A 19,418-nucleotide genomic window follows, 5' to 3' on the forward strand; every position below is an offset into this window, starting at 1 on the left:
GGGCACTTCGCTTCGAGGTACTCGACGTCAAAGTCGCTGTTAACCCTTCTTTTCTCTGCGTTGAGGTATCCTTTTCGAGGCTAGCCTTCGACAACCTTGGTTTGTCTTGGGTTTTTGCCGTCTGGGAGTCCTTTTTGAAGGATCCGCTGGGCTGCTTGTCCTTGGGTGTTGTTGCTTTCGCCGAATGTTTCGACGCAATGCTCCCTTCGAGGACTTTGCTTCTCTCTTACGAGTGTCGGTAGAGTGTCTGGGAGTAGACTACTCTTACCTCCTTCTACGTCGTCTTTTCGACCTAGACGACTGTGCAGTCCTCCTGCGATGTTGTCCTCTTCTCCACTGGAGAGGCCCAAGTCTTGGAGCGATGGTGGTGGCCCCTGGCCCTGCATGGTGTAGTTTACCCTTCTCTGTCTCTCTCTCACTCAGAGGGTCTTCAGTATGAACGCCGAGCAGGCGTTGCAGTCCTCGCTGTTATGGTCGAGCGGCAGGCAGAGGTTGCAGACTGGATGCTGGTCCTTCTGTGCGTATTTGTGGTGGAAATAGTCGCAGAATTTGAATGGAGTCTTGTCCATCCCCGCGCTCAGGGAGCCAGCCCCCTGTGTGCGCATTTTCCGTTGAACGTCGAATTGGATCCTTCTCTTTTGTCGTCCCGGTTGCCTGACCTGTAGTCGGGCGTGTTGACAAGTTTGATTTAATTGTTTTTCTGTCCCTTTTCGTTGATTCCCTCTCCAAAATCTCTGGAACTCTTCAGTGACGATCCAGACCCAACGGTGGAAAAAAATCTGAAGATGGCGACCAAAGGTGGGAGCTTCTGGAGGAAGCACGTCGGAGTCACGAAGGACACCAAATGGTGGAAAGTCGACGCCCAACTGGGCAACAAAAAAAAAAAATAGGGAAGACAGACTACAATTCCGGACCCAACCACTAGATGGCGGAATAATGCACAGCATAGTGAATCCAGAAAGATTCACGGAGCAAAAGGGATGGTTTCGGCAGCGATATGATTTTTTTTTTTAAGGCAATCAAAGTATATTGCAAGGGAGAACAAGCACTGCCAATAGGTCTGACTTTAATGGAATGGTGTGTGCTTTTGTGGGGCATTACATGTAAACAGCATAGGAATGGATATTTATTTTGAAGCAAAGAACTGCAGCCTAATATTGATGTTGATTAAAAGGTCAGGTGACAGTTGCACTGTCAAGCCAGACCAAAAAATCCATGTAGGAACGACTGCAATTCTCCCATCTGTGCTGCGCCCAGAGAAAAAAATCATAAATTATCTAGATATCAAATACACTTTAATAGCTTTACAATGTCATGTGCATTGCCCTTGAAGTTCAAGCTCAGGCAGTTGGATAAATAAACTATTTTCACAGCTGTGTGGTGCACAGGCGCTTTTTTTCGTGGAACCACTCAACTTCTGCCCAACTGAAACGTGTACTCTGGGCTCCCACCACATGGGCGGAGCCTAAGACACTCTCTCCTAGTGATGATCACAATTGTTTAGAGACTGCTGTGCTGTTCAGCCAGACAATAAAAAAGGATAAAGACCGATGGTAATTTTCTGCAGTACAGGAAGAATTTTCAAGGACTCCACTTCTAAATTTCAGATTGTGTTGATGCACCGTACATGTATGAGGCTTATTAAGTAGCAGCAAATACTTCAACAGTAGCTCATTAGATAGGGCCTAGCTTCCTATTCTACTTCATCACTGACATATGAGAATATTGATCCACTTGCCCAAACAGTACATCAACTATAAAACCTGTGTATCAGAACCTCAGAACACAAAATCATCAATTCTACAGAATAGAGTAAAACTATAAAACAATGACATTTTACAGACAAAGCTAAAATGATGCATTGTTATATGCTAAAGTAGATCACTAAACTTATAAAAAGTGAATAACATTGTAAATTAAGTGTGTGCACGCTCCATTTGAAATCACAGACAAACATGTAAAGAAAAGGGTTGGTTAAAAGATGCAAGCGTCCTATGAACCAGATGAGTTCGAGAGTAGTCCTAGTCCCGCTTTCTAACCTTAGACATAGGGTTTGTCCGATGCCTGCTCTCCTCATATCCGAGGCCTAGCGTCCGTCCCACTGACAACCTTATCTTTTTAATCTTGAGAAGCTCAGTTTGTCACCAAATGGACTGACACTTCCTCATGCACATAACAATTCCATTTCACCCTTTAGTCACTTGTCTTTTGCCTTTAATGCTCTGCCCTTCCTGTCCAGTGAACAAAAATTCTAAGCTATACAGTTCGATAACACCATGTTACATTATATCTATGTACCTGGCTAGAAAGTGTTTTAAAAAAATTCTCCATAAACTGAGCTATGGACTACTGACCATCCAGCAATAGCAACGCAGTTCAGCAGATCACGCTCATTTTGCTTTCATAATAAACAGCACGAGCCACTACAATGATTAACACATCTTTACTGACCACAAACCACACCAAGCTTCTTCAAAAATGTAAATGCAACTAATCAATGAAAATTACAGAACTGTAAAGAAAGAAGGGCACAAAGTATAAGAAAATGGTAACATGCCATATTTATTGTTAAATGTGCTGTGATGTCAAACTAATTACAGAATTTGCTATATATATCTGCATGGCTGGAGCAGTAAGCATCAAACTACGCCTCGTGGTGAAGTATACGGGATCAAGCAAATCGAGCAGACCGCATGTGAAGTAGAGGCTCTTCTCGCCAAGCTATTCTGCTTCCTCAGAAAAGCTCCATTTTGAGCTTTCCTAAAGTGACAATTCACCACAGAAGCATGCACATAACTTTTGTTATATTCATATATTTATTCCTAAAAAAACTGTTCAAAATGGAATTATAGTTGTAGATTAAACGCACAAACCATTGAAATTCGCCAGTTATGAGCACACTAACTCACATCACTCACTGTCTCTTTCTTTAGATAGTATGCCTTTGGCTCTTGTGTCACTGGCAAACTAGTTTATTCAGCAAGGCGGGCAGCAAGCGTTATGGTACCTAATCTAAAAGAGGCTAAATATCATTCCACCAAATCATCCTAAACCTTCCCATGGCGGAGACTCAGCATGGGGTTTGGAAGCAGGCAGGTGGACTAGAGAACATCTGAGGAAAGAAAATGTGTTACCTTACCTTCTCTTCCAGGGGATCCTCATCAATAGTCATAAGCATTCGAATATTCCCGCCCATGTGCGGGATCCCGGAAACAGTATATTATATGTGCCCCACATATACATATCCATACATATATACCTATATGTATACACAAGCAAATGCAGCCCCTAACACCCTAGAGCTGAATCATGCTGTAAGGAATTTCCACTACACATTAGAAAAAATAGCATTATAAACATGAGAAACAACATTATAACTTGTTTGGAAACTGTTTTAATGCTTAGAAAACAGCAGAAATTCTTAGAAAACACTGAAAGCATAGGAAGCTCCCAGGCTGCATTGCAAATACCCAGTCTAAAAAGACTGAAAAGCTAACTCATAGCTGTATAGTAAGAACTGACACCGTGCCTTTAAGGCACACCTGACCCCCACCTTCCCATCATGCCTCAGGGGTGACAGTTAGGTCAGTTGTTCTTTCCGGCTCCTTCTAGAAGGATCCTGGCAACAGAGCTCCACTTTTTTCTGAGTTTGTCAGAAAATATTGTCTATTTTTTCAATCCTTTTTCCCTTACTTCGACGTTTCACAGCTAAGTCAGTAAGAGGCTGCCTTTTTTTAGGCTTATTTGGGCATTTTTTCCACTTAAAATGCCTTCTCTTTTCGATCCTTGCCCTGCCTGTGGCAAGAAAAAGGCCGCGACTGACTCTCACAGGGTCTGTATCCTGTGTCTGCCGGAGGACCATGATTCCAGCACATGTCCTCACTGCCAGGGCCTGTCCAAAAGAACTTTGAAGGACAGAGAGCGAAGTCGCGCTTATGGCCTAGCGCAACCATCTAGAGGCCGATCTCCGGTGAGGAAGGGCTCCAAGAGGCATAAAAAATCATCTAGAAGCAAGTCCTCTCGTCCTTCCGCCTCAGCGTCGGGCTCGGCGCTGGGAAAAGATGTTCCGGTAGGTCATATTTCGAAAAAGAAGTTCTCGACAGCGGGCTCGCCGTCGAGAGCAGGTACGACGTCGACGTCGAAGTCCAGACCGCCATCGTCAACTCGGCGACGATCGGCGTCGAGATCCAGAGCGGCGTCGAGATCCAGATCCTCTCCGCCGTCGTCAACCCGGCGACGTTCGGCGTCGAGAGACACCCACCCTCCGCCGTCGTCAACCCGGCGACGATCGGCGTCGAGAAGCAGGGAACCTCCGCCGTCGTCAACCAGGCGACGATCGGCGTCGAGGAGCAGAGAACCTCCGCCGTCGTCAACCCGGCGACGATCGGCGTCGAGGAGCAGAGAGCCTCCGCCGTCGCCAACCCAGCGGCGTTCGGCGTCGAGGAGCAGGGACCCTCCGCCGTCGACATCTCGACGTCGATCGGCGTCGAGGAGCAGGGACCCTCCGCCGTCGTCAACCAGGCGACGACCGGCGTCGAGGAGTGTCACCCCTCCGTCGTCGAGGGCACCATCCCCACCGTCGTCGAGGCTTCATCGACGTTCGACGTCGAAGCAGCAGGATCCTCCGCCGTCGTCCTCCAAGCGGCGTTCGGCGTCGAGGTTGGCATCGGTATCGACGTCGAGAGTGGCAGCATCTCCGCCGGCGTCCCCGCGGCGTCCGGCGTCGAGGGAGAGAGAGCCTCCGTCGTCGGCTTCACATCGCCGCTCGACGTCGAGGCGGCAGGCTTCGCCCACGGAACATGGCCGCCGGTCCACGTCGAGACGGCGTTCGACGTCGAGAGAGTCCCACCGAGACAGGAGAGGACACCACGGATCGTCGTCAAGACCGCGCTCGACGTCGAGACAGGCCTCAGACAAGTCGGTGGTCCTGGTTACGGAGTCGGCTTCTCGCCACTCCTCCTCCCACTCAGAGGTCTCTCCACGACCAGCAAAGCCACGAGACCATGCAGCTCAACCCCGTAGGTCTTCTCCTCAGACTCAGACCGTTACTCTGTCGCCCAGATGGCTACTACCAGCACATCATTGGCTAGACTCAGGGCCTACAAGGAGGATGCGGGAATACATCAGCCCAGTGCATGATTCTCCGCTGCAACGCCTGGTGGCCGCTGTGGACAGAGCTAGTCCCCCCAGGCCAGCACGTCCGAGATCTCCGGACTACAGGCGACGCAGATCGCGCTCCCCCAGACGGGAGGAGCGTTCACCTGGGTCAAGGGCGCGTGATCATCACCGGAAGCGCAAAAGGACTCCATCATCGTCCTCTTCCTCATCCTCCAAGTCCTCCATCAGAAACTATTCTCCCACGCTCACGGACAGCCCAGTGTCCAGGGTCTCTCCCGTAGACGACATCAACACCTACCAGGAAGTGTTGCAGCGGGGAGCACTGAAGCTGGGGATTGAGATGTCAGTCCCCCAAGTCACAACCTCGGTGATTTTTGAAACACTTCACCAAAAGTCTGCCTCTCGTCCGCTGCTACCTTTGGTCCCAGGAATCATGGAACCAGTCATGGACACTTTTCTCACCCCGGCGACTGTCAAAGCCGTTCCGGCTCGTATCCTAAAAAAATACAAGCCAGCTACCTCTGACCCCGTCTTTGTAAAGACAGACCCACCTGCGGACTCCGTCATAGTGGCAGCTGCCAGGAAGGGTCAGACGGCGTCGTCCTCCTCCTCCTCCGTCCCTCCAGACAAGGAGAGCAGAACCCAGGACTCATGGGGACGCAGGACCTGCTCTTCGGCGGCGGCAGCCCTCAAGATCTCCAGCGCGGCGGCGCTTCTGGGCAGGTACGATAGGGCCCTCTGGGATTCGATGGAACGTTTCAAATCCAAGCTGCCCAAGGAGGACCAAAAGGACTTTGAGGAGATTGTTACTGAAGGGGCACTGGTGGCTAATCAGTCGATTAGCACAGCGGCGGATGGTGCGCTAATCTCAGCCCACTCTTATACACACGGCGTCTGCGCCAGGAGGTCGTCCTGGTTGCGTCTGACAGGGCTCAAGCCGGACGCACAGCAACGGATTTTAAACCTCCCGTTCTCAGGCAACTCCCTCTTCGGCACTCACACGGATGAGGAGATGGGGCGCATGAAAACTGAGCTGGACACTCTCAAAGCCGTGGGCTTGGAGAAGAAAAAGGAGTTCAAGCGCCGTTTTCGACCCACCCAACGCAAGGGGCCTCAACAGAGGGTTCAAACCCCTCAGTGGTCTCAGAGCAAACCCCAAGGGAAAACCCAGTTTCGAGGCGGAAAGTCTGGCAGAGGCAGAGGTGGACACCAACAACAGTCCTCCACTGCCACAAGAGGAGGAAAGTCATGAGCTGTGGCTTCCTCTACGACCGTTGCCCACTCCAGTGGGAGGAAGTGCTTCGCAACATCTAGCAGAGTGGGTCAGCATCACAAAAGATCGCTGGGTGCTGAATATACTGCGTCATGGATATGCGCTACGTTTTCGAGCGCTTCCCAGAGACATCCCGCCAAAGAGGTCCCGTCCTCACCACCTAAACCTACTCAAGCGGGAAGTGAGGTCACTTCTGCAAAAGCATGCCATAGAAAGGGTTCCTCCTTCACAGGTCGGAAAAGGAGTGTACTCCCGGTACTTCCTGGTGCCCAAGAAAGATCAAGAGCACAAGTTTCGGCCGATTCTGGACCTTCGTCTCCTAAACAAAGTCATCGTCAAGGAGAAGTTCCGTATGTTGGCGCTTCACCAAATATGTCCACATCTACAAGTCGGAGATTGGATGTGTTCGGTGGACCTCCAAGATGCGTATTTTCACATTCCAATAGCAAAGCATCACCGCAGGTACCTGCGGTTTGTGGTAGGAGACAAGCACTACCAGTACAAAGTGCTTCCATTCGGACTCAAGTCGGCCCCGCGAGTCTTCACCAAATGTATGGCAGTGGTGGCGGCCTGCCTACACAAGCAGGGTCTCTTCGTCTACCCGTACCTGGACGACTGGTTACTGAAGGCTCCAACCCAGCAACAGGTGAGGAAGGACTTCCAAATCTGTCTAAGACAGTTGCACGCTCTCGGCCTTCACGTCAACATGGCGAAGTCCGTGCAGCGGCCTACTCAGTCCATCCACTACCTTGGCTCCGTTCTGGACACAAGCGTGGGAAGAGCGTATCCTTCGGAGGAGAGACTGTCTTCAATGAAGAAAAAATGCAGGCTTATGCAGCAGATGCGGAGGCCGTCAGTTCGGCAGGTAGCATCTCTGCTGGGTTCCATGGCGTCCTGCATTTTTCTGATTCCCCACGCCAGGCTGCGGATGAGACCTTTGCAGCAAGCTCTGGAGGATCAATGGGATCAGTCCACAGGTCGTTGGGGAGATCGGATCTCTCTCCCCCAGGTAGCGAAATCTTCCCTAACATGGTGGACTCGTCAGAACAATCTGTTGGTGGGAGTCCCGTTTCACCAGCCACTTCCGGTGCAATCAGTGGTGACAGACGCGTCGCTACAAGGATGGGGAGCCCACATGGGGTGCCTCCAGATACAAGGTCAGTGGTCTGCAAAAGAACAGGGCTACCACATAAATATGCTAGAGCTTCGGGCAGTCCACCTTGCTCTAAAAGCGTTCCTCCCAGCAATCGAGACCAACTCAATCCTGGTGCAGACCGACAACACCACGACCATGTTTTACCTGAACAAACAGGGCGGGACTCGGTCACGGCCCCTCTCCCTGGAGGCGCAGGCGATCTGGCACTGGCTGCTTGCCCGGAACCTCTCGGTGGTGGCAGTACACCTTCCAGGGGAATTGAATATCAAGGCAGACGCACTCAGCAGGCATTTCGAAGATCAGCCCGACTGGGTGCTGCACGACGACGTGGTGGCGGACCTGTTCCGTTGGTGGGGTCGTCCAGACATCGATCTGTTTGCAGACGACGAAAATTCAAAATGCCACGCCTTCGCGTCCAGATTCCACCGTCCAGGGACCAGGGGGAATGCTCTTTTGATGGACTGGTCAGGGACATTTGCCTACGCCTTTCCGCCCCTGCCTCTGATTCCGAAGGTGGTATCCAAGCTGCTCAGATCCGACATGAAGATGATCCTCATAGCTCCGGACTGGCCGCGCCAGTGGTGGTACCCGGACCTTCTTCATCTCTCGGTTCGACCTCACAGGCGGCTGCCTTGCAGGCCGGACTTGCTGTCCAAGATGGGCGGGAGGATTCTGCATCCCAACCTTCCCTCACTGAACTTAACGGCATGGCTCCTGAGGTCCTGCAATACGGACATTTAGGTCTACCTCCTGACTGCATGCATATTCTCAAGGAAGCGAAGCGACCCTCCACAAGAGCGTCTTATGCGTTTAAGTGGAAGAGGTTCTTCATTTGGTGTAGGGAGAATCACCATGATCCTACAAAGGGGCAGGAGGACGTCATCCTTCCGTACCTCCTCCACTTAGCTAGATCAGGCTTGAAGTATGCATCCATCAGGGTCCATTTGTCTGCCATTACAGCTTACAGGAGGTCTCCCAGTCAACCTTCTTTTTTCCAGATGCAGGTGGTCAAGGACTTCTTGCAGGGGTTGAAAAAAGTTTACCCCCCTGTTCGAAACCCTTCACCTCCGTGGGAGTTGAACTTAGTGTTATCCAAGTTGATGGGCCCACCTTTTGAGCCGATCCACAAAGCTTCTTTACAGCATCTGTCGTGGAAGGCGGCTTTTCTGGTAGCCATTACATCGGCACGCAGAGTAAGCGAAATCCAGGCTCTGTGTACTAAAGAGCCGTACACAGTTTTTCACCAGCACAAAGTGGTCTTAAGGGCACATCCATCCTTTCTCCCTAAGGTAGTGTCTGATTTTCATATTAATCAGTCCATTTCTCTGCCATCCTTCTTCCCGAATCCAGCGACCCCGGCTGAGCGGTCGCTCCACTCCTTAGACCTCAAAAGGGTACTTAAATTCTACCTGGCAAGTACCAGAGGCATTAGGAAGACGGACCAGCTGTTTGTCAACTATGGCGCCATGAGAACAGGCTTCCCAGCAGCTAAGCGATCCATTTCCAGATGGATTGTTTCTTGCATTACCCTAGCCTACCAGCTGGCGAAAAGGCCCTTACCTTTGGCCCCTAAGGCCCATTCTACTAGGGGGAAAGCGGCCACAGTAGCTTTCCTGCATGACGTTCCTATGGCAGAGATCTGCAAGGCGGCCACTTGGAAATCGGTCCATACTTTTACCAGGCACTACTGCCTCGAATCCGATTCCAGGGCGGATGCCCAAGTAGGCCAAGCCTCCTTGAGGAACCTGTTTGGGTAGCTGAGCTATCTGAGCATACTGTTCCTTCTCTGTTTTTTTCTTTCCTTTGCCCGCAGGGAGATGAGGTGAGGCTCGCTATTCTATTCTAATGCTTATGACTATTGATGAGGATCCCCTGGAAGAGAAGGATTAGTTACTTACCTGTAATCCTAGTTCTCTTCCAGGGGTATCCTCATCAAAGTCATAAGCAACCCTCCCGCCTCCCCGGGCAAAGGTGTGATAGTTTTCAGAGGTTATTATTTTCTTTGGGCCATGACTTTTCAGTCTCCGCAAAGAACAACTGACCTAACTGTCACCCCTGAGGCATGATGGGAAGGTGGGGGTCAGGTGTGCCTTAAAGGCACGGTGTCAGTTCTTACTATACAGCTATGAGTTAGCTTTTCAGTCTTTTTAGACTGGGTATTTGCAATGCAGCCTGGGAGCTTCCTATGCTTTCAGTGTTTTCTAAGAATTTCTGCTGTTTTCTAAGCATTAAAACAGTTTCCAAACAAGTTATAATGTTGTTTCTCATGTTTATAATGCTATTTTTTCTAATGTGTAGTGGAAATTCCTTACAGCATGATTCAGCTCTAGGGTGTTAGGGGCTGCATTTGCTTGTGTATACATATAGGTATATATGTATGGATATGTATATGTGGGGCACATATAATATACTGTTTCCGGGATCCCGCACATGGGCGGGAATATTCGAATGCTTATGACTTTGATGAGGATACCCCTGGAAGAGAACTAGGATTACAGGTAAGTAACTAATCCTTCTTTACCTTGCTAAACCTGGGTTCCAGTCTCCCAGAAAACATCTCCTCCAAGGCAACTGACTATTGTTCTTTCCAAGTTGATGGCACCCCTGTCTGAACCCATCATAAATGAGGTCTACAACATCTTTCCTGGAAGCTCGTTGGTTTTTCATGTGGCTATTTCAGTTATAAAGCTGAATGAGCATTGATATTTATGCACTGATGAGCCATAAACATTTGTTCATCATAATTGGGCATCTGTTCAGGCTCACCTTCCTAAAGCCATTACTGATTTTAACAATTAAATAATTTCACTGTCAGCGGTCACCGTAACCCTACTTCTCTGGCTGAAAGTTGTGGAAAGAACTTTCCGCTGTTATTTAGAGAACTGAATGGAACCATAAGTACAACACAACAGACAAGGCTGACATTGTGACTTTTCCAGATAAAACCTTTTACTAGAAATTGAATTCCTATTTAGAAGCTACTTAATTAGTGGTCAGGGAGTCCCACATACATTTGAAGTATTTTACCTATAGATCTTGAAATACAGCCTTGAAAAAGCCCTAAGCTTGCATGCTTTTAAAGCGTGAAACACATGTTGGCTTACTTCCGAGACTTTCTTCGAAGTCTTACTTTGAGACGTACTTCTAAGACCTCTTCGGTTAAATTCACATATAGTCTCATTTATGAAAGAAAAAGAAAAGCAATAAAGTACCGGACTGTGAAAATTATTTTAATGACATGTATTTCTTCTCAATTGCACTCTTTCACATTGGAATTCTTTTTGTATTTATTTCACCCGAAGAAACCCAACAAATCTTTTGGAGGATAGACTCATTTTTGTCCGACAGTTGAAACTAAGTTGGAGGTGTTGTTGGCCCTCCCCTCATGAGTGGCTTCTGTTCCTCCTTACCTGAATTCAAAATCTCGAAAAAAAGGGGTAATAATTGGCGGGCCATGAATGTGTTGGGCCTCTAAACGGGCAGAAGTACAGGAAATTTGTTAGTTTGGAGTTGTATGTGCAGGTCTACCCTCCATCAAAAGGACTAGCTAGATGGATTGTCGCTTATGTTTAAACTTGCTATTCAAAAGTGTATAGTTCTTTATTAGTTTGAACCAAAGGGCATTCCACAAGAGGAAAGGGTGCCCCAGGTTCACACTTAAATACTTCATAGTGGACATTTGTAAGCCATATGATTTCAAACCATACTTTTTTTAAGCACTGCCGTTTAGACTCCAGGAAAGATGCATTCACGAGTCCCCGGGCAATTTATTTCCATACTGATTTATTCTGTTACCCTAGATGCACATTTCATGTTGTATCGGCTTGCTACTCTTTTCTACCTTCCATTAATATCAAATAATCCCAAGATGTATGAAAAACTTCTTGCAATCCTAGTTCATCATGACTATCGTCTCGAATTATTGATAAAATCTGCATCCACAGCCTCAAGTTCCAGGTGCAGTCTTAAACGAGGCCTTTATTGGTGCTGCTCTTGCCTGTCCTTCAAAAACAACTTGTCGGACTCCCTTCTGTGCTTGAAGGGATAGTGAAGCCTGACAGATGCTGAAGTGGGCAGGGTCAGTTTTTTTTAGGTCGAGCCTGTGCACCGCATGTGCTGCTCTGCAAGGCATGCTGTATTGAGGTAGGGACTTGAAGCTCCGCCCACATTTTTCATTAGCCACTGTAAACAGAGGCTGTTCATTGGTCTAAAGGCTTAGTAATCCCTCCTTAGTACCGCCTTGTCTCATTTTGTAACCTCCCATAGCAACACTCCCCGTTACATGTGTTGTTGCTCGGTAGGCTTAAATTACAGCCTCCGAGCACTATTTTCTCAAATAGCCCTGCAGGCAGCACTCACTCTAACTTTTTTTATTTTTAAAGCACACATTTGCGATGTCATAGGTCTCGCATTTGTGAGAGTTTAAGCTACTGGCATTGTAAATGACAATGCCTTTTATTTATCGGTTTCAAAAACACAAATAAAAGGCCTTGTCATTTATAATACCAATATTTCCCCTCTTTAAAACATCATTAGAATTTTTAGTCTGAAATATTACTTTGATTTGGTAGATGAATTTAAAAAATAAACGTATGTTCACGTTTTTATAAGAGGTTTTGTAAATTGCAAACATTATTTAAATGCAAGTGCATGGAGATATTCCACCTTTTATGAATGCAGAATTCCCATGATTAATTACAGCCAACTCAAGCAAAAGTGATAGAAAAACAAGTAATTTACACCAAAATAGAAATTTAAATCAAACGCTGAAAAAAATTGAGTAAGAGAGTAAACTAGGAGGAATACCTTCCCGAACACAACCTTGACCAGAATGAAAGGCTTTCTACAGTGACACAGATGCACCCACAGACCTTCCTGTGTCCCAAACAACAATGGAAAGACTAACTCATTTCAAAATGACGATATAGCATCCAAGTAATAAACCATTTAACAAACACCCGAACAGACACCATAAATCGTTAAAAAAACATTTCACCTATCAGTTCTCGGAGAGGTGGAAGCATAAAACCAGTTTATAACCCTAAATCAATCTTAGTAGAGGAATAATGGTCAGCCAATTTACGCAAGCTAATTCGAAGCTAGGAGTCAGATCACATGTAAAAGCAGAAAAACACAGCGCAGCTCTGCTACTGCTGAAATGCACAAGGAAGACCCAGGTCACAAAATAAAATACCAAAATGACGACAGACAAAAGAAAGCCAGAGTTCCAGAATGACACTAAATAATACTCATTTAGATTAATTGTATGCAAGGTTACGTTAATGTAATACATTAAAGCGTGTAAACACTGCATTGAAACAGATCTAATTTTCACACGAGTCTGACTGCGTTTTTCACCAGAAAGCCACACAGCTTCTGAACTGTACCTAGGTTAACGTTGCCGAGTAGGGACATCACAAAGGCAGTTTTTTCTATAGCAGATATGGGGACATTTATAGCACCATGTTTAACTACTGAACTGGTCAAATTAAATACTAGAAACCAAGTATTGATTTGCATCTTACCACACATTCGGAGTAACAGGTTAAATGGTGTAAAATGTATTTAGCAATCAATTGTGCGTATTGTGGGTTAATTTTCACAAGACCAACTTGAAGTTCATTCTACGTATCTGTGGCCCTGGTAGAAGAGGCTACGAATTGATGAGGATATGACCCTGTACCGCAACGGATATGAAACCTTCTGCCATAAGTAGGATAATGGAAATCAATTTGAGTCCCAAGATTTTATCAGCCTTAGGCTATACTCCGCTATATGGTCACAGAACTCAGTGACTTCCGATATCCTCAAAATGTACAATAGGGGATACTTTATCCCACGCGCATTTCCTGTGGCTTGCTCTTGGCTCTGGTCAGCCAATATTGCACACCATGCAGAGAAATTGGAAAAAAGACAGACTGGGCAGAGGGTAAGAACGTCCATCCCATCAGAATACATTTATACTCTTAAGCAGCGCTATTGCCAATCGAGGGACACTTCAGGGTCCCTCGGTTAATATCAGGGCTGGAGGGTGAAGTCTGACAGTATTCAAAAGGCATATTTACTGTGGGCAGAACTTACAGAATGTATTTTGTGCAATTCGTCCAATGGCTACTAGGTTCTTGGAGCAGCCCTATGGCTTACGGTTGGCTAGTAAATTGGAGTACTCTGGTGAAGCATCCAGGCAGAAGGTTATAGTAACTGCTGGTCAGGCAAAGCACAGTGAATTTAAACGAAAATTGGTGCAAGCAGCATGGTGCTGCACTCACTGTTACGCAGGCAGTTTCCGTTGAAGTAATTGAGGCGGGCCATGACAATTTATGGGATCAGTAAAATATGGCAGGGAATTAGAGAGGCAGTATTTACCACACAAGCCTTAATAAGGAAAAGACGATCTTGGTGGTAAGCAATGACTTGCAGCACAAAGGACAAGTCAGCACAAAATTGGGTGCAAAAAGTTTAATATAGCAGAACCTTATGCTATGCTGCATTTAGGAAGAATAGTTGTGGGTGTTCAGAAAACAAGTAATACGCCTCCAGTTTTATGGATAGCGGAGTGTCAGAGATGCATGAACCAATGTAATGCCTGAAGATGTGACCCAGAGTAACCCATTGCAGATATGGAATAGGGCTTGCAACAGGGCAGGTCCCTGAGCCAACTCAGGGATAAAAGAGACCGGTTTTAGCTAAAGGGAGAGCTACAGTGTGAACCCCTCACTGTGTTACTTTAGTGGGTAAGTGACAAAGGCTGCGGTAAGGTTGAACAGGATTAGTGTGCAGGCGGACATGACTTCTCTCCATAAGCAGTTTGAGTGGTTTCAATACTGCGACGGCAGGCGTCTTATAGTTGTACAAGTAACCATTGAATTCCAGATGGGAAGAAAGTTGTAAGGAGTCCACAGTTTAGGGGCATCTTTCCCATGCAGGGAATTCCTTAGATTGCTCAGAAGATAGCTAGATTTGAGTGGTTAGCTTTGTGTGACTGCTGAGCTCAGCTCTAGAGAAGTTTAACACAGTATAAGTGATACATTCAGGAGTTTGGTCAAAAGGGAAGCAATTACTGAGAAGTGAAGCTTGGCCGTGTATGTATAGCAATAAGAGAAAATTATCAATTTATGGAGATGCATCTAGAAAAGAAAGAAAAATAGAAACTCAGTTGACTAACAGACCAAAAAAACACAAGGGGAGGAAAGTGATCAGGAAGGATGGTGGGGAAATGGGGAACTGCAGCAAAAGAAAGTGGAGAAAGAACAACTGGGTCTCAGAAGTAAAAAAAAAGCAAAATAAAATGACAAAAACAACAAACTGACTGTTTCTGTACCACACCTTTTATTTAACAAACTGGTTTAAAAAAACACTACAATTGCAAAAATGTTTAAAAATATATTCTAAAGTCATTTCAACACTAAACACTGTAATGCAATTTAAAAAAAAATTCATTTTGCAACCGCTCAACAGTACTTGTTTTACAGCATTATTCGTGCCAGGTGCTTATTCCTGCCGTGAGCTCTTCAATCGTAAAAAGTGGCGATGGATGTTCCCGGTTTCTCAATAGATTCTGTTGAATTTAAGCTTTTCCTGGCTTTTTAGAGGATTCATGCGTTTACAAAAAGATAGGAGAATTTTTCTGTCATTTCTTTTTGAATGGATTTGGAGCAGATGATAGTTTCCATTATGATTTTCTTCAAAGTGGATTTTTACAAAAAGGGGTGGGCACAGATTCAAACTTTTAAACATTTTAGAACTTGAGACTTTTGTTTTAAGTTGCTGGTAGACATTGCAGAGAAATATGGTGGGATCTCTCCCCAATTTATTTGTATCCAGTTTCACGAAGATTAGGACAGAGGTCACTTAACGGACAAAGTTCTTCAATATAAAAAGAAAAAAAAAAGTTCACATTTGAGAATGGAGTACATTGTTTTTTTAAGAAAACTGGTCTGTTAAATATGCCAGACTTCCAATAGCTGCCATTAGCTTTTCATCTTATTCCTTCCTGCGTGTTCAGTGACTTCGGTTGTGCTTGCATTGAATAGAGTGTTTGTAGTTTTTACACCAGGTAGTGTTTGTTCTGCTGTGGGCCTGTCTGATATATCCCTTTCCAAAAAAGTAGGGGGGGGGAAAAACAGCAGCCTTCAGCTGGCCTGTTCTAAGGAAACCGTTTTAATGGTTTCACAAAAAACATAAAGTTCAGTTTTGTTAGTGTCACCTTCTGTCCACATTTGCAATACCCATTTTATCTGTTTTGACCTCAAAGGAGTCGAAGTCTGTTAACTTCATTTTTGTTCCTGAAGCAGGTTAGCAGCAGATACTGTTCCTGCAACCGGTTTCTAAAGCACCAAAAAATAGAGGTAATCATTTTAACTGGAATGGCAAATTTGAATAATTGCAAAAGGCTGTGTGAAGTTCATTGGGTGCACTTACGTCAGATACTCGTTCATTTGGTGCACTTACGTCAGATACTCTGGCTAAAATGAAAATATTTGTAGTTTCAACTCAGCGGAAAAAATAATTAGGTTTTCTTGTAGATTGTTCATTCTTAAATAAAAATCAACTGGTCTATTATCTCAAAGGCAGTAAATGTTGGGGCGGAGGTTCAAGTGAACAGCGTCTTTTCTGGTTTAGCAGAACCGCTTTTTCACAAGGTCTTTTGGGCAGTTTTGATGTCGAGTAATAAGGAATGTTTGCACATGCATCTTTTAATACTGAAGTTGTGATCACCCCACTTTTCTTTGCACGCAGCGAGTCGTACGCTTTACTTCTCTTTTCGATCTTCGCTAGGTCAGGCTTGTGATTGTGGGGCGTTCTTAAAGTAACTTCATCTCCTACAGTGTTTGCTCTGCCCCGGCAGTCAATCGTGCCATATTCTGTACACTTCCATATTGCTTTTAGTCCAATTTGTCTTTCTCGCTGAAATAAATAGCCGTCCAATACCAACTGCCGGTTTCCTCTTGGAGTTATGAGGTAATCCACTGTCGTAGTGTTTAAATTTCCTACAAAAGTACCAATAAATCCAATTTAATACGTGTTAGTAATTCGTTGGAGGGTTAGAGAGAGGAATGTGGATGTGAAACATTTCAGGTGGACTACGTGCCGTTTTTATGCACTGTGACAGTTTAAAACGTCCTTTCCAGGCTGAGGCAGTCAGGAATGTGAAGCACTTCACCTTCACTTAACATTCTAAACTGTCACATTTATTTTAAAAATACATTTTTCAAATCTATGTGCACTTTAAACATTTTTGCAACATGTTGCACACCTAAAAGGGTTATTTTTGTTTCTTCTTAATAGTTTAGTTCACATATGGTAGTTTAAAAAAATAGGATATTTAAAAAAAACAATGTAAAAGCAATGTAGGAGACCAAGACTTATTTGTACCAAAATGGGCAAATATTCCTAAAAACTAACTTATGGTGAAATTAACACCTGGACAGCTTTAGATAGGACAATCCACTGCATCGGAAGAGAGAAGACTACAAAGACACGACGCAACCTGCTCTCCAATTACACAGTGGCTCCTGGAGCAGCAGCCACAACTGAGAGTGGGAGAGAGAAGCAGAACTTACACAGTAAATAGTCTGTTTACATCTCTTTACACGATATCGCAGCAGGCACCATTTACCTCCCGCTCATCCACAATGTGACTATGGCCCTGTCAAGTGGAGGTTATGCCCGTAAAATCTATCAGTCAACACAATTAAAAGAATTCTAGTTTCCACATAACCGTTCTGAAGCAGTCACCACCACCACCTGTGAGGATGCGCTATTTAAGAGAACTGCCAAATACTGCATTTCTCATTACCCACGATGCAAAAAGCTAAGCAAACTGGCTCCTGAAAAATATGCCTAGCACGTAATCACTGGTGTTCCAGAGACCAGAGAGCGTTCACTTGACAGCCCCCCTCAACCTATGCAGTATCAGTCCTGAAAGCTTAGCCCCCCCCCCACTATCCTTGCCCACCCATCCCTTATTTTTGATACCTTCAAAGCCTTCTGTGTCTATGCAGCAGTCGTCATCATCTGCTTCGATTTCCCTCTTGAGATCCTGTAGTTTTTCCTCACTCAGGCTGGAATCCATGGCCAACGCCTCTCCCAGCGATTTCTGGTCCTGAGTTTTGTGTCTTCGAGGCTGGGATCGTTTTCGATGCACCCTAGATTAAGAGTGAAACAATCTTAAGTAAAAAGAGCCCTTACCAGAACAGATTAGACCCACAGCCGAGAAGAATACGTTTCTTAGCATGAACCATGTTGACACCATATGCACTGTCCACTCTGAACCTCCACTACAAGGAGATGGAAAATGGTGAATGGGAGTAATCCCACCAGCATCCAAGTTGCACTCCTTAGTTTGAGAATGAACAAAATGTGCTACAGTGGGAACAGGCAAAGTTGAATTTAAACCACAGCAAAGAGGAGCAAACATTTTTAATTCCATCTTGTCCTCTTGAAAGAGAAAATAAGATTGACAATTCACTGTCACCCACTCTTGGAATTTTCCAGGAGCTCTTAAGCAACTGAACTTGAAGAAGCAGGCAAGGCCTAACATTGATTCATACCCCACATAAAACAACAAGTATTAGAAGTCGCACTTACGTTTTACAATAATTCTCTGCACAGACCTTTGTACACTTGGAATAATTTTCTTTTCTAGGTTCCACCCACCTATACCTGCAGCTGTGCTCCAACTGCCACATTCTACCAATTCCCAATCCCACAGAGGCCTGAAACAATTTAGAATACGAATGAAGGATTGTTTATTATGAAAGATCTTCACAGGTAAGACATCAGCACTTGCTAATCAGTGTGACGGTTCTTCATTGTCTTTATCCAGCCCGCATTAGCTGCCACATTTAAAGGAAGCCTAAAAAAAACTGGTAAAGATAGCTGGAATATTCACATGAAAGTATTTTGCATGGTTACCTCTCTGGCCCTACCATCCGGCCTGGGGTCTAGAATCCATGAAATGATGGCAAGAAAAACTAAGTGTAGCTTGCTGCCCTGCATTTTCTACTAAGGGAATATTCCAGATAAGTACTAGATGCTTCTTTAATCCTCCAGGAGCAAGGCTTTCAACTTCAGGAACAAGTTCCTTGCATTGCTTAAAAATCAATTTGGAGGATCTCCTAAGTGAAATTATTTTGCTCACCTTGACCCCAAATTGGCTAAAATTATGTTTTAATGCCAGCCTCTGACTTATTCAGATTTAACCAGAAATGAAAAGGTTTTGTTATCCTCTCATCCCCAAAGTAGGAGTAATTGAAAATACAAATAAGAGAAATCAACAAAGATGTGTTGTACATCACCTAGTGGGGGAGAACAATGCGCAGCAATGCGAAGATTCACTCTCATGGACCGCCCCCAATCAGCAACCGATGGTAACAAAAGTCATGGAAGACCAAAGTGTCAAGAGGGAGGGGCATTTATAGAGTTCCAAGCTAACACCTAAAACCCATGTACAAACCAGGCAGATCAATGACAGTAACATATAGAAGTTCTCTAAACCTTTGCATGCGTCTGAAAGTGTTCCTGGAAGAAGTTGCAAATATGGATTGTCAGTTCCACCACCAAAGGGAAGATCCATTTTCAATGTTTTATATAGTAAAATTAAGAGAGGCGTTTATTGTGTAGATTTAAGGAGCCACAGGGAATATACCTTAGAAACTATTTAAACCCAGAAAATCTCACTGATTCAAGAGCTGGCATATAAAGTAACATTAAGGATGAAGGGGACAGAGCTTTTAAAAAACATGGCCAGGTAGCACAGCTCCTCTCTTAGGTTCATCATCATTGATGTATTGCACACTATAAACCAAGATATTTCCAACAAACAGTTAAGACGATCTTTAAGGGTCAAGGGTTATTAAGGAATGCCAC

At 45.3% G+C, this 19,418-nt stretch overlaps 1 protein-coding gene across 2 annotated transcripts in view; it reads right to left on the reverse strand.

Moving 5' to 3' along the window:
• The window catches only part of KDM4B (lysine demethylase 4B), a 350,269-nt gene that overhangs the window by 160,656 nt on the left and 170,195 nt on the right, over positions 1–19,418 (reverse strand). For both annotated transcript variants that reach the window (XM_085637671.1, XM_085637670.1), the window contains exon 10: positions 17,526–17,695. In XM_085637671.1, coding sequence (XP_085493797.1) covers positions 17,526–17,695 — 170 coding nt within the window. The remainder of the gene's footprint in view (positions 1–17,525; positions 17,696–19,418) is intronic.

The sequence above is a fragment of the Triturus cristatus genome, chromosome 12 (genome assembly GCF_964204655.1).
Source record: "Triturus cristatus chromosome 12, aTriCri1.1, whole genome shotgun sequence".
Lineage (NCBI taxonomy): Eukaryota > Metazoa > Chordata > Amphibia > Caudata > Salamandridae > Triturus > Triturus cristatus.